Raw genomic sequence first — 16,254 nt, forward strand, 5'->3', positions numbered from 1 at the left:
TCTTGAAAAGATTCTTGTGCAAGAATCTTGTACATTTAACTTCTTGTACAAGTTACCTTCTTGCAGAAGTTAAATTCTGTGCATTTAAGTGTTCAGACAGAACCAAAAATAGCACAAATAAGACTTGAAAAAAAAAGCTACTGAGACTCATAGTATACAAAGAAATATACAGAAAATGTAGAGGCCATAAAACAATTTAAAAAAACCCAACCAATCAAAAACAAAACCCACATCAAAACCTCAGAACTCAAACTTCAATCTAAATTGATCTCCCTAAAAAAACCTGCCAAACAATTCTGGTTATTCGATTAATTTCCATCTATATTTTAGAGCCATTGTTTATGTATTTCAGCTAAACCTTGAGGAGAAAATTTATTAATGAAGTGCAACAACAATACTAAACTGAAACCATTTCCACATTTTTAATTTTTATGTAACTGTGAATTTGCTTCCAAGCTCCTTTAACCCTTAATGACAAATGTATGCTCCACAAATCAAGAGCAATCAGCTGTGACGTCACTGAGAAATCATGTGCAAGTATTTTTAAAAATGTATGTACTGTAATTTTTTATATAGGTATATAGAAAATAAAAATACTGTGTATAAACACACAGTCAACAATGTTGCTATCACAGGCACTTAGCGGATCACAGGGAAAATACCGTTTCTCTACTTGTCCACATAAAAATAAAGAGTGCTCAGCAGCCAGATCCATTCGCAGCTCTTTAAGTAGAAATCCACAAAATTCTACAGTCTCTGTGAGTTTCTCCACCAAGGACAGCCAGGCTCCAAGGCAGGAGAGTGGGCAGCGACAGCCTTCATCCCCCATAATGCCCAATAATCCCGTTCATAAACTCTGGCTCCACCACCACCAGGAGCCACCAATACAGATTCTAACTGTGGGCAAATCCTCATCTGAAGAGACTGTCATACCTCTTCTAGTGACAGATTTCTGTTGTTTACAGATCTGCATGTGCATCATCCTCACCGGAGGAGACAGCCACCGTTCTAGGCATCACTTCTGCTGCTGGTGTGTCTTCACAAGACTTCTCTGAGCTCCCAGATCAGGACACACAGACACATACTTCCCTAATACCAGCAGGACAGAGACTAATAACTTATTTTACTATCCCCTTTAGCGTCGGAGGCCTTCCACAGCCATAGGGAAGGATTTAGGAACTGCATCTACATCGTTTTTCTGTGACTGGCACTATCAGCATGTGGATGCTCTGGCTGGCTTTGGGAACAGCCACAAATGATTATTCCACATTTGGAAGGAAAAGGCTACATTCTTCCCAAACCCCTGTACAGTCTCTGGGGGCTTTCCTGCTCAGATTTTAAGATTTTGGGAAATTCTAATGTAACTCCCAGCTCTGCACTGAGCTTTACTTCCCCACTTCTTCATTAATCACTATCCGCAACAAACTGTGGATCCGGTAACAATGCAAAAGCTCCCACTCCCCAACATTAGAAATCACAGAGGAGTCACGTTTGAAGATGCTGAGGCTGGGGAAGTCCCTAAACTACCAATTTCCAGAAAGCAGGGAGAGAAATCTCTCTAAATTTGCCTTTTATGTTTTCCTTAAATTCAATTTAGATCTCTATGGGTGAACTGTTTGAGTTTGTCCAATCATTCTTAAGAGAATCACAGAATCACTTAGGTTGGTAAAGACCTTTAAGATCATGAAGTCCAACTGTTAACCCAGCAATGCCAGATCCATCACTAACCCAAGTCCCTGAGCACCAGATCTACACATCTTTTAAATACCTCCAGGCATAGTGACTCAAGCAGTTCCCTGGGCAGCCTGTTCCAATGCTTAATGACCCTTTCCCTGAAGAAATTATTTTCCTAATATCCAATCTAAACCTCCCCCATGGTGCAACTCAGGGCCATTTCCTTATCCTATCACTTGTTACTTGGTTGAACAGACCAATCTCCACCTCACTACAACCTCCTTTCAGGTAGCTGTAGAGAGCGATAGGATCTTCCCTCAGCCTCCTCTTCTCCAGATTAAACCACCTCAGTTCCCTCAGCCACTCCTCACAAGACTTGTTCTCTAGACCCTTCACCATCTTCACTGTTCCAGCACCAGCACCTCAGTGTCCTTCTTGTCATGATGGGCCCAAAACTGAACACAGGATTTGAGGTGTGGCCTCATCAGTGCTGAGTACAGGGGGATGATCACTTCACTGGTCCTGCTGGCCACAGTGCTTCTGACACAGGCCGGAATGCTACTGGCCTTCTTGGCCACCCAGGCATGCTGCTGGCTCATGTTCAGCCAAAGAGCTTTGAACTGAACTGATTTAGATGAAATCTACCACACACTACAGCTAAATCTCAGTCTACTTCAAAGCACCTCGTGAAACATGTATGAAGACTTGAGCACTCTGCAGTTCGAGTGACACCCAGGACACTGGAGCTGCCTGGAGACAGAAATGCTTTTGTACTCAAGACACACACATTTCAGAGCAAACTTAAGACATTTGTCATTTGTGGTTTCAACACTCTGGATGCCCACAAGGCACGAAGTCTGCTGCCTAAGAGGACCAGCTATTCAAGCTATTCCTCCTGCCTGCTACCAGCTAACTGGGACCACCTCCAGGCCCCTGCAGTCCCTGTGACAGTCACTTTTGCCTCTTCCAACTCCAGCAGCGGCTGCACAGACTGCAGACCCAGCTGTGTCTGAGAACAATTTTGCTCAAGCCATTTACCCTTCCCATAGCAGAGCATCACAAACAGAGGACAGACAAACACCTTCACTACAAATCACCTTTCACATGGAAAAAAAACAAAGGAGTTTGGTTTTCATGGAGGTAGAGGCTTGACTGACCCTGATACTCCTGAGCACCTGCAGCCGAAGTTCTGCTCCGGTTGTGCAAAGAACCACCATCACTAAAAAGAAGGGCCAGATGTCTATGTGGCTGCAAGGACTGATCACCAGTTCCCAGCAACCACCTGCAGCAGTTCAAAGCCACAATTACAACTCTATGAAGTCATTAAACCTTTTAAGAGGCATCTGCGAAATGTTGCCCCTCTTCCTCTCATTCTTCCTGAGCAGCAAGGTCCAACAGCACCACAGAAGACACAAGGAGGTGAAGCAGTTTGTGACGAAGCCCATGTGAAAGAGGCTGAAACGCTCCAACCTATGACAGGGAGCACTCAGGCATGCAGTGAAAACACATGATCCAAATTCAGATGAAACCATCTTGAAGTTCTCTCAAGTTTAAAACCTGCCAAGAATCAGAGCTTGCGAGACGCTCTGCTGATTACAAACCCACCCACCTGCCTAAACTCAGCCCGTTTACACGGAGCATTCTGATCCATGCTCACTTTCACAGGTTGCAGTCTCCACAGCCAGAGATAAAATAAAAAAAGTTAAAGACTTTGCTCTTTTTATGTGTGAAAAAATGCTCTGATTACCTCATTCCATTTGACACGTGTCACAAAGCAAAGAAGAATAATTTCAGGTCCCATTAAAAGGAAATATTTACAGAATAGATTTTTTCCTTTTTAGGAAAATTAGGGCTCACATTACAAGATTAATAAACTCATATCAATCCCTAAAGAAACGTCAAAATTCCTTTTCTCTTACGAATGGATTTTTTATGAGCAAATTCATAAAACAGCCATGATTAAAAGCAGAATGCAATTTATTGTTCTTCACATTTTCCCCACAGGCCTGTGAATTTGAGACTGAACTGCTATTACCGACTGCAGAGTGCTAAGACTGCTTCTATCCATCCAGCTCAGGTACAGCAGGTAATTTTTAAGGTTTAATTCACCGACACCGGTCACAATTCTCCAGCTTCTTGATATTCAACTTAAAATATCCTTGTCATTGAGCTTCACTACATCAATCTTTTTTGTTGTTGGGCGCTTTTTCTTTTTAAAGATTTTACAGGAAGGGACAACATCTCTCAGTGTCTGTGTTTTCCATCCCACCCTGAAGTTCATCAGCAGTTACTAAACGCTGCCAATTCTAATGCTTTCTGCCACAGACAACATTACGATGACACCAACTTCCACCCACCACCAGGCTTTGTGGAAGAGGTGATTTCTGCCAGGTTACAGAGTGGTTCCCCAAAGCATCCTCAATGGACTAATGACAACCAGACCATCACACATTATTCAACTTTTCACTCAATCTATTTTCGTAGTTCTCTGGCTGCTTTTCTTCAGTATGTCTCCAGGAACTCACTGTGCGTCATCTACCAAGCATGCCAGGCACTCACCCCGGCACACCAACCACACGGGAAACAGAACATAAAACCACAAGGCCAGGACTCGGGACTTGTACCCCCAGTGCTTCCAGCTCAGCTCCCCCTAGTGCCTGCAAACCAACGAAGCCGCAGGGGATTCACAGAATCACTTCAGTTAAAACGTTGGGTGAACGCGGTGATCGCTCAGCAATCGGTATTTAAGAATGGTCCACCACCCAAAAAGTTTGGGAAGCATCAGTGTAATTAGCAAGCTGTGGGCATGTGTGCAGGCTTGTCTAGTCTGTAGTTATTTCTACCAGCAGCATGAAAATCATCTGTCCAACAGATCCGAGCATCGCTGGTTCCAAGCCTGCAGAAGATACATGTGAAGAAGTGGCTATTTGTATAAAATGAGCATATTGTGGAGTAATTATTGGCACCGGGAGAACCTTGTAATTAGAAACAAGTAGGCGTGCTTTGTTTGTAAACAAATTGCATTTTGGTTCATCAGAGATGCTCCTTTAAGAACAAATTACAGCAGATGCTGCTTGTGTTTCCAGTGATTGAAAGGCCCCACCTGAATAAGCTACAAAAGGGTCACCACTGTATTTAACCCAGCGCTTTCCTAGACAGGAATCCTGTTGGCAGGGGCTGTGACCAAGCACGCAGAGCACAGCACCCGGAGGGGCTGCTCATCAATTACACAACCCTCTCCTGGAGGGTCCCCCTTGCTGGCGCCGGGTTCAGGCAGGGTGTGCAGCTGTTGTCACCTAGGGCAAGGCTGGCCACGTTCCTGACCACAACTGTTTCTGCTTCCCCATGTCACCACTAAGCTGAATCCACTGGCAGTACAAATTGTGGATTTGCATTACAAGACCTCTCAAGAGGGTTTTCCATCAAAAATAGTGATGGAAATAGCCTACAGGGATGACAAAAATCCGTGTTACAAGTATCCATGTCCTGGCAAAACCCATTTCCCTGCTATGTGCATGCACACACACTAAGTGAACATCAGAAAGCAAACCAGAATATTCTGCCTGCACCTCACATAAGAGATTTCCTATTTAGGGCCCATTTACAGTAGAAGGCTGAGGACAGGAGATTGGGGCAGAGTCACAGAATTATTTGTTTGTAAAATGTCTGGGTTGACAAGATGGCAGGTTTTTAAACTGATGTTTACCTTTGTGTAAAAGTCAACATCCTTTTTGGATCTCGTATTTTCTGTTTCAGGCTTTTGTTTTTTCTATTTTTAAATCAAGGGTTACTTTTTAAATACTACAACATAGCAAAAAAAAAAAAAAAACCACAAAAGGAAGAAATAGGAAAATTAGATTAAGCATGGTATAAATTCCACCACAAATATGGTACAAACACCACCACCTACTGTCCAAAGCAGGATTCTAAACCACTGGCACAGACTTAAAAGAAAAATTCAGAAAACTGACAGCAGCCTGAACTGAGACAGAAGTTGAAAGCATTCAGCGTAGAGCAGTTTAAAACCCGCTGCAGCCATTGGTTTCATTATGACCAAAGGCAGAGTTAACTGTAGTTGTGCACTAAAGGCAGCCAGCACATTCTGGAGTTCAGCCCTGGGATCACCAAAACTGCTTCAGGTCGTTATCTGCGGTGTCAGCTCACGTCAAGAGTAGGTCCACTTGCTGCAACTCTCATTTTGAATGAATTAGAAACGAAACTATGATTTTGCCTGCAACACTCTCCTCAACTTCAAATAAAGAAAAATGGTTTACGTGCAGGCAATAGCCCTTTGTGCAGTACCATTTTCACCTGTTTTTCCATAGTGGCACTATGGGCATTTCATACATCAGCACACAGTCACTTTCACCTGCCTAGAAGATAGCTCCCTTTCATAGACATGCCTGTGCACAGCAAAATTATTAACTTCTTTGAGAAGCCTTTAAAAGATGTTTTTTCTTTTTTCTTTTCTTTTTTAAATTTCTGAGGGCATAAGTGCTTAAAAGTGCAAATACTAGGCAACAGTCTCACCTTTGCTTAGGATCTTTCTTCAGCAAACCCGACAAGAGAGACTTTGCTTCAGGCGACAAAGTGCGTGGAAATCTAATCTCTTCCATGAGGATGAGTTCAAAGAGCTTTTCATGGTCCTGATTGTAGAAAGGGAGGCGGCCACACATCATTTCATACATCACAACTCCTAAACCCCACCAATCCACTGCACGACCATAGTCATTGTCTTCCAGCACCTGTAGAAATGTAAGGAAAAGGCATTAGGAGGCATTCTCAGAACAGGCATGAACATAGAACCCATGAGGCACGAATTACCCCAGCAAGTTCATCTTTTCACATGTTACAGCTGAATCCACCAGTAGAATATTTGCAGAAGATCCATTTCAAGAGAACTGGCATCTATGTTCACCACACTGGGTGAGGAGAAAGAGGAAAAGGAGGGAGCAGGTACATTACGGCAGCCTCCTTCTCTTCTTCCCACCCTCCCTCACCTTATGGTCATGATAAGCACAACATTCCAAAGTCCAAAGGTTGAGAACTGTTCTCATGTTACAGAGTCAGCTGTTAAATTCTCACTCTTTCATCAAAAATTGTTCCAACGAGATCCAGTTTTTTAGAAAAACTCCACACCAACAAGGAGCTAGTACAGGGAGAAAAGACCATCCACTTGTTACTTCCCAAATGACAAACCAAACATCCCCACCATCAACCTGCACCCCCCACCAAAGGGTGGCCCTGCACATGCTGAAAGACCACCCATAAATTCTCAATGACTACATACAACACTGTAAGAGCCAGAACCACTCCTAACCTCTGACCAGCCGTAAGGCCATAAAACTACAGCCAAATTGTCTGTAAACATTTCTCCTCCTCCTCTCTGTCCCCCTCCAAAGGCCCTGGCTTACCAGTTCTAAGGCCCCAGCCTCTTGCTTAGAGGGCTGCAAACCCAGGGACTGGTGGTGGGGAGGACTTCTGCCACGTCTTACAGCAGAAGGAGTCCAGCATGGTTCACCATTCCCTTCCCCTGGGCACTTCTACCTAATGAAGGCCCGGCCGGTGCAGGGGCTCGGGACCCCAGCAGTGCCCTCCACCTCTCCCATTTGCCCCAGAGAAGCCCTGTCATGCTGCATTTCTGATCTTCTGCGCTGGAGGCTGCTGAAGGGAGTGGGGAGTGCTTTGTGGCTTGGGGAGTGGATGTCATGCGAGGACTCCTCTAGACTTTGTGTCTCCTACGCAGTTGTCCATAGCTGACGCCAACAGTCTCATGTTCCAGACCCTGTCCTCAGGTTTTCGTCGTCGTCTTTACTCTTTCCACGGGTCTGCAAACTGCTTACTATTGCTAAGAGCACAAACCACGACCCCATCACCACCACGTTTTCATGCTGCATGGTACCCGTGTGAGCTTTGCAGTGCTAAAATTCACAGCACCTTCCACTGAGAATCCAGGTGGCGAAAGAGCCAAACGAAGTCGATGCCAGTTTAACAGAAGCAGGATCTGAACCTCTTATAAACCTTGACAAAGGTTTTGCACACAAAAAAGAAGCAACAAGACATTCCACGTACCAACTGTTTGCACTCTGCCTCTCTTTATTCACTAATTATTCCCCTTCATGATCTGACCGAGGGAAAGGCTCTGCAGTAAAAATCAAAAGGCTGCCAGGTATTAGGTTACCCCACGTTGGTCTATTTACAGCATCCCCTGCCGTATGATTCACACCAAACGACAGCTGGCTGGGCAGCTGCCCCGTACATGTACACGGCCGACACAGCTGCCGGCCGGACAGGATTCCAGGAGCCAGCCCCATCCTTCCCGAGGCATTGCAGCCCTTCAGCTCACAGGAGATATTGTGTGACAATGCAGCTACCGCTCTCTGAGCCACCCCGTTCGATAAGCTCTTCCTGTTCGCACTCCCCTACACTTGGGCTACCTAAAATAAAACCGTCACGGGGCCTCCGATTTGTATTTTTATTTTTTAAGCCGCTGCAAAAACCACAAAGGCCTTTGTTGTGCATGCAAGAAATGCTACAAGTGCTTTTGAAACGCAGCTACTCAAAATATTACTTTAGTAAGCACATTAATTATAATTGTAATTATAATCTGTATTATAATCTAGACTACTAACTACAACTTTCTTTCATCTCCCTGAATTTTAAACAAAGTATTAAACGCTCATTTCTTCAAAGTTCTTTATCACAATGAGTGTAAACTCATGTTGGTGACTGCACAAAACAGAGCAATGGTGTTAGTATTAAAAATATACCGTAACAAAAAAGCTCTTGCCCTCACCCATGATTTATTGCAACACACAGGATAGCTGGGGAGTAGTAAAGTAACAAGGTCATTTCACTTAAATTAAAGGATCATCATTTCCTTAACGAGCAGCTCTAGACTGCTGTGAGATGGAATTTGAAAGAGAAGGCAGAACAGCTGTAAACACCAGAGCCACCGATGCCTCCAACACATCAAAGTTGACAGAGTGCAGCCACCGTCATCCACGCACGAGATTCCAAGATGAATCTAAAACAACGATGCAACAACTGCACAAACTTGCTGCTATGCTCGATTCAAGTTACGCAGGCAAGGGGATCGAGAGCCCTGCTTTTAAGGCTGTACGACCTGAAATGCACAGCGTATCACTCCTGCACAATTTCCAGATTTTTTGCATGCTATTGACCAAATGACAAAAGCCTCCAGAATTAAACACTCCACCTCACAGATGGGATTTGCAAGTAAGTGAGAATGCTGGGTTAATCAAAAGGATTTGCTCTTCAGGGCTTTGGATGAGTCAACTCATCATAAATATTAAAAAGAAAAACAACAGCAAATAATGTAATAGAAAGAAAAACATAACGCCTGCGCGAGGAATCCCCACATTCCAAGTTAGGGAAAAACAAAACCAAAACAATAAATATTTTTAGTCTTCTCATACAATCCTTGATGAGAAATTGAAGTTCAGCAATAAAGAGGGAAGCTAAAATAAAAGCCGTTTATTAATAATAAACACTCTGTCATGTTGCTAATTACTCCCTGCATCAGTACATCTCAAACTGTGGTGCATGGACCCCAATTTAGATCCACTGAAGACTTCTGGTGATCCACAGAGAGCTGGCAGCTATAGGAGACTGACTCCACCTCCTTGCTGCAAGCTACCTCGACAGGTGCCATGTTCTTCATTATTACAAAGAGACTGGAGGCCCTTGAAAGCAGCTGGGAGTTAAAAAACCCAAAACCAAACAGCAAAAACCCCAAAAAACAGAAACAAACCAAAACCCACAAAACAAGAGCACCCTGCCAGCACCATGCAATTGGAGAGCTGATCAGCAAAGACATCAGCTCTCAGTAGAAATACTCCTCCTCCACTTTGGTTTCCCATACTTTGTACTCCTGCCTACTTCAACCCGAGCAAGGTTTGCAATGGCCAAGCCTCCCACCTCGGAGAAAGGCTACACTCTGGCTGCGCCAACAACGCGTCATCTGCCGGCAGCCCAGGACTTGCTTCTGCCTGTGCTCTGAGCCAGACCGAGTCCTGCCACCACGGGTAGCAAAGTGCCCGCTGGAAGACGACGAGTCCTCCTGCCAGGCACCCGGCGCCAGCGCAGGCTCGGTGCCCTGCTAACACAGCGAGTCTGCTTCTAGACAGCTCAGAGCGTGGGCAGAGAAAACGAGTGTCTGCCTGCAAAATACCATGTATACATGTATGCACTATCGCACAATTTCACTTCTGATCTGCCCGTAACTAACTCACAGCTCTAACACCTTCTGTGAGTTGTGCAACACAGGTGGAGTATTTGCAGGATGCAAGTTAGGAGCACACATTTGCATTTTACACTTAAAAAAAAAAAGAAGTACACAAAAACTATTCAAAACATAGTTTGGGGACTGAGATCCCCTGCTTGGGTTTATTTCTTCTGAAACTGAAAAGTTAAATTAACATTGAGAAACATCTATTGCTCTTAGAGTCCCAAAACAGTCATCGTTTTCAATGTGTGCTACATGAAATATTGCAGAAAAAGCTTGGTCTGTCCTGTTTCTGAAAACACATCCCCTTATACCATCTTCAAAGAGTAAAAGACTGGACAATACTTTTACTTCTTAAGCAAAATCCTGTTGGCAGCTTTCAACTAAGCCAACAAACTGCAAAACAGTCACCAAACCATCATGTATCTGAAGTGATTTAAAAGTGGTTTGGTTTTTTAAAATTAGATTTCTGACACAAGAAGCAAGGCCAGTTTCAGTGAAATGTAAATATTCCCTAAAGCGAACGGAAGATACTACCCTGCCCAAAAATTATCACATACTGTTATGCTGAAGATATGTCCCAGAACATGACGAATAAAAGATTCCTGGTATGTGTTGTTATAGAACAGTAGCTACTGTATGAACATACGATGGCACGGGAATTATTCTGTATGGCTCCTGCTGTCATCGATGGCATGTGAGATACTCTAGTACAATGGCCAACATAAACATACCTCTGGTGCAAGATACTCTGGAGTGCCACAGAAAGTCTTCATTGTTGCTCCATCCTTGATGCCTTCTTTACATAGTCCGAAGTCGGTTATTTTTATGTGTCCATCTTTATCCAGCATAAGATTTTCCAACTGAGAAGAACACCCGAAAGAAAGATATTATTGCACGTAACATACGCTGCTCCTGAGCAAGGCAATGAAAGACAAAAATTTCCGCAGAAGGGTTTTCAACTTTGTCCTCACTGCTGAGGCACGTATGAAGTACACACGCATTTGTATCACTTTCGTTAGCTCTTTAGGGTATGTCACGTAACTAATTTTCAGTCTTTGGGTAAACTGATCATACATACAGAATGAACACAGAATGCAGATATTGCACTTAGGCTTCAACAATATTATTACCAACAGATACAAGTTCTACTAAAAATATATTAAATATTCCCTCTCCCACAACTTCATCCCTGCTTTTATTCTAAGTGATTTTGTGAAATATTCTGTACCAGTAAAGGATAGCAAACGAAATAAAAATAAAACACATGGCTAGGGAACCACTTCCAAAGAGACTCTTTACATGAGAATCACTTTATACATTTACTCAGCATGTGGTACTCAGCCTAGCCTGTGCCAGTAATTTTTGAGAAAGCCATTAAGATTTCAGGACTGAGATTCCACTGTGTATGAAATAAAGCACACTTTCAAAAGAATCACAGTGATAAGGGAAACAAAATCCAAAGAGGAATCCCAGAATGACAACCTCTTAGGCCAAAGAAGTACTCAGACATCCTGTAATGTCAAGTCCACTGCTGCAATACTTGCTACCTTAAGTTCAGTCAGGAGAAGCTTTCTTATCATTCAGGCTCCTTTGCTTTTATGACTAGCAAATAAGAAGCCCAAACTCAAAAAGCTTATGACATTTTTTTTTTCTACCTACCTTCAAATCTCTATAAACGACATTCTTCTCTGAATGCAAGTAATCCAGTGCTGAAACAATCTCAGCTCCATAAAACCGAGCCCGGTCTTCAGAAAAGACACGCTCTCTTGACAGATGGAAAAACAGCTACAAGAACAATAATTTGTTACCTTCAGATTGCACACATGTCTGAGTTATGCCCTGCACTTCGCAGGCCATCCTGCTTGGAATGCAATATTACCACGGAGACAACCCCTTCCCATTTTCACGCAGTTGCATTCCCAAAATTGTCAAAAAGCATCACAAATTAAACAACTAGACAATTAAATTCACAGATGCACGCTGATACCTAGTTTGCATCCTGTACTCGTCTGTACAGAAAATCACAAAAGTTCATTTTGACTGAACTACAATTACACATTAGAACTACAGCTTAAAGCATGATGGAGACATGTGAATATCCCAGCTTTTCCTTTTTGATTGTCTAACAGGAGTTTGCTCTTTCTAGCTCTCCCTCCGAAGTAACACGTGCTCACAATATTCATTAACAAGTGTTAGAAGCTGTCTTAAGAGCAACTAGAAAGCAACCTTGCCTTCTTGAATTACTACATGTCAGATTACAAATGTGTTGCTGTCACGTAAAATAGGAACCTATAACCAAAACCTCTATTCTCTACAAAGGGAATTAAGAAAATTAAGAGTCTTAATATTAGTTAAACCTGCAAACAGCTCTGTTTAACTGTGACAACTTGGACTAATTAGAATTGCAAACAGGGACCGTAGCTCAGTAATGTGAAGCAGATTTAGTAGTATTACTAGAGGAAAATCCTGAAGTATTAAACATTATTACTTTTCCCTTACCTCGCCTCCATTAGCATACTCCATAACAAAACACAAGCGATCATGTGTCTGAAAGGAATACTTTAAAGCCTGAAACAGATGTAGACCACGACTTAGATCACACTGACAGTTATAAAAAGATTTTTAATAGATTTTCAGAAACACAGGCATACATTAAATTTTCTACTTTAGTGGATTTTTTGTCCTTGGATCTTACATAATGCAGCTGAAGACTGATCCACCATCAATTTATTTCATTAATTAATGAAATAAATTAATAATCAATAAACCATTAAAACAATCCCTTGTAGAAGCTATCAGTAACTCCTATAATATTGTGAAACAAAGTCCTGGCCCATTCACAGTGACACAAAACGCACCAATAGTGGCTCTGAAGTTTTCCGCCCAAGCTCCCACAGTTTAATCTCACAAACAAGGGCCACAACCAAACCTGAGAGCACGAGTTTTTACAACACACGTATATATATCTTTACAAAGAGCAGCCCCCTGGTCTCTGCCCTGCTGCCTGCAACTGCTCCGCGCGGACAGCCCACCGGAGGATTGAGCAATGCTGTCAATATCAATTTATGAGCAATTCACAAAAACAGACGGGACGGAGGGTGTGATGGAGCGTCACAAGGTGCCTTTGTGCAGTGCTGTCACATGTATTCCTGGGGCAAGATTAACACCAACTTGTCTGTCACAGTCTTAATTTTTTTGGTACCAGCCCAGTCTCATAGCTGACTTCTCCACACAGCCCTTGGTTTGGATATTTGGGATTATGAAAGCATTAAAAATATCGCATGTGGTATCACTGTCTTCATTACTAGGGGCAGCATTTTTAAACCAGTCTTATTTTTGCAGAGAAAGGGAGTGCCAGGTTTTAGACATGTCAACAAACATTTACTGATTATACCCACTACAGCCAATATTTACTTCCAGAGGCCACACTCAGAAGATGGGAATTCCAGCTAAGCCCTTGTGGACCTGGACAGAGGAAACAACCAGGATCCTGCGCAGGTCTCTCAGAGGGTTTAAACAGTTGGAAACAATTCAGAGCCAACTTGTAATAAATACTAGAAACAAAATCTTGAGGTGGAATTTAGGCATCTGAACTCAGCCCAGAGAGGCTGTTGGCACTGGAGGTTTAAACTGAGAATATGGTTTGATTTTACAGCTAAGCCAATCCAAAAAGAAAGCAGCGGATAAAGCACCGTCCTGCTCTTCCCTGCCCCATCCCACATGCTCCCACCACTATCCTTTGGCCAGCATTACTAGTGCTCTCATTTCATTGTGAGATGATTCTGCAAGATTAAAAAAACAAAGAAAGGCAAAATTAAAGGGTTTTTTTTCCCCCCACTATATCTTCCTGACCTTGTTTGTCACAAGATCAGGGTCACTCTGATCTCTGCTACAAAGAGAAGACCAGGCATTTGGCAGACAAGGAAAGCAGATACTTCTCTGAGATAGCAAGCCATGAAATGGGTGAGCCAAAGTCAAACCACACCCTCAAACACTGTCTTCAAGAGGTACTAAGGATCTGCCCTGCAGGGATCAGAAGACTTAAAAAAGCATTTTAATTTGTGCTTTCCAAAAATGGAAGTACAAAAGTACACAGCCACTTGGAAAACACAGATTTCATATATAAATAACAAAAAAAAAGGAAAGTCTCGGTCATCATGATGTCGTTACACTCAGCAGAGAGAGAAATGCTTACTGTTAAGAAGGGATGCCGCGAGTTCTGTAAAACACGGTTTTCTGTCAGCGTGTGTGCTACTTCGTCCTGAAACACAAGCAAAAGGAAATCAGCAAATTAATTTCTCTGTCCGAGAGTCCATTTCATACACTAATGGAGCAATTACATGTAAGTACTCAGAGACTCCTCGATACGACTTTCCCCCAAGATGGTATCAAAGGTGAAACACGTTCCCAAGTTTCCCGTCTACTCACCTTTGCTACAATAACCTCCTTCTTCAGAATTTTCATAGCATAATACCGTCCAGTTGCTTTTTCTTTAACTAAAATGACCTTGCCAAAAGTGCCTTTTCCCAGTAGTTTAAGGTATTCGAACTCATTCATGGTCTGTTAATGATACAGATAAACAAGAACTGAGTGACACAAACTAATGACAAGTATATCTTTCTCAGACTAGAATTTCTCATTCATGTGAAAATACATTACATATGTTGCATGTGTGGGGGCTTTTACTCCTTTTGCTTAGTAGAGTTCAGGAGCAGAAATGATTCTCCCATAAAAATGAATACCAGTGCACTAGCAAAGGTAATCAATCAAACTATTTAGGGAAAACCATAAGCTTTCAATTAACAGAACAGTCTTTCACATGGCTCGACACTCAACTGTGCAAGCACCACTCAACATAGTACTAATCCATGGACATTTTGACCACTTTTTCAGTGCAGACACTCACTAAAACCCACGTGTTGCTCTGATTCCAGGGATTAAATCCACACCTTTCTTCTGACATTCCTCACCTCTCTAGAGGAGCAGTTTTCTTGTGCTTCACTGAACAGCCCCAAAACTCACAAATGATGAGCCATTCGCTCGTTTGTTTTGCCATTACAAAAAACAATGGGAAAAATCGGAATCTGCTGCAGCCTGACAACAGCCTCTGCACTGAGATATCAATGACCACTGCCAACATGGCAACAGTGAGGCTTGCACAGCCAGAGGCTACTGCAGCCTTGGCTGGGGAAAATTTTAAGATGCTCCCAACAGCAAACTTCCTCCATACTCTTGCCTAGAGCTGGCTGAGGAGACTTTGTTTTAATTGTTCGAAACAGCTGACACCAAGACCCCAATAATCGTTTTGGTTATCCTCACTGACATGCCTAGAGAGAGACAGTCACTGTCTCAGAAGAACGTGTGGCTTCACCTGGTGAGGTGGTTCTTGCATTCCTGTGAATATTCGCTCAGCAAGAGCGGTAGTCAAGGACAGAGAAGCCCAGTGGCAGCTACAACTCAAGAGTGACACATTAAGTAGCCACCCACAGCACTCTAAAACCATTGAACATGACAAAAGGCTGGCACACATACTTAGTGATAACACTGGCGGATGGTTATTTTATTTTTTCTTCTTTAAAAATTTCATCGGTTTTCCCATAATTGAAACAAAACTTGTAAAAGGAAGTGATCATGACAGTGGTGAGGTAAGGACACGAAGTGGTGCCTTGGCACAATCCACAGACATAATATTTGCACAAGAGAAGGTTCTATCAATTGCTTCTTACAATAGCAGGTGGAAACACTGAAACAGGAGACCACAATGAGGTAGGAAGAAGTGAAGAGAGGCTGAAGACAAATTCCTAAAAGGGGTTTACAGCCCAAAGACCAAAGACTGGCACATACTCCTTTCACGGAAGGCCATTGCTGAGCTGGCCCTGTGCATTCCATGCTGTGCTTCACGCAAAGCCCAGGCTCTAGGAACATTATGGACAGACACCACAGTGGCTGTCTGGGAGTTAGCCTAAACCCTTAATCCAGAGCAATTAAATCCACTGGAATATCTTTGCACCAGTCTGCTAAGAGTTTACACAGTCCCATGGTCCAGCAGGTGCTAAACAGAAGACATAATGGTAAGGATTGGAAGGGACCTCTGAAGATCACCTAGTCCAACCCTCCTGCCAGGGTAGGATCACCTAGAGTAGGTCACACAGGAACATAGTCAGGTGCATTTTGAAAGTCTCCAGGGATTGAGACTTCACAGGCCCTCTGGGCAGCCTGTTCCAGTGCTGTGTCACCTTCAAAGGAAAGAAGTGTCTCCTTATGTTTAGGTTGAATGTCCTTTTTTTACAGTTTGTGACCATGTATTGGGTTGGCTCAGCCGGATTTTG

The 16,254-nt window shown here is 43.0% G+C and overlaps 1 protein-coding gene across 1 annotated transcript in view; it reads right to left on the reverse strand.

Annotated features, from left to right (window-relative positions):
* The window catches only part of LOC104279847 (RAC-alpha serine/threonine-protein kinase), a gene marked incomplete at its 5' end in the record, with an annotated part of 22,512 nt that extends 8,027 nt beyond the window's left edge, over nucleotides 1-14,485 (reverse strand). The window contains 6 exons of the mRNA XM_009877281.1: nucleotides 6,205-6,419; nucleotides 10,657-10,785; nucleotides 11,585-11,710; nucleotides 12,425-12,493; nucleotides 14,121-14,186; nucleotides 14,354-14,485. Coding sequence (XP_009875583.1) covers nucleotides 6,205-6,419; nucleotides 10,657-10,785; nucleotides 11,585-11,710; nucleotides 12,425-12,493; nucleotides 14,121-14,186; nucleotides 14,354-14,485 — 737 coding nt within the window. The remainder of the gene's footprint in view (nucleotides 1-6,204; nucleotides 6,420-10,656; nucleotides 10,786-11,584; nucleotides 11,711-12,424; nucleotides 12,494-14,120; nucleotides 14,187-14,353) is intronic.
* Nucleotides 14,486-16,254: the final 1,769 nt, after the last annotated feature.

Source organism: Apaloderma vittatum, unplaced genomic scaffold (genome assembly GCF_000703405.1).
Source record: "Apaloderma vittatum isolate BGI_N311 unplaced genomic scaffold, ASM70340v1 scaffold20049, whole genome shotgun sequence".
In the NCBI taxonomy this organism is placed as follows: domain Eukaryota; kingdom Metazoa; phylum Chordata; class Aves; order Trogoniformes; family Trogonidae; genus Apaloderma; species Apaloderma vittatum.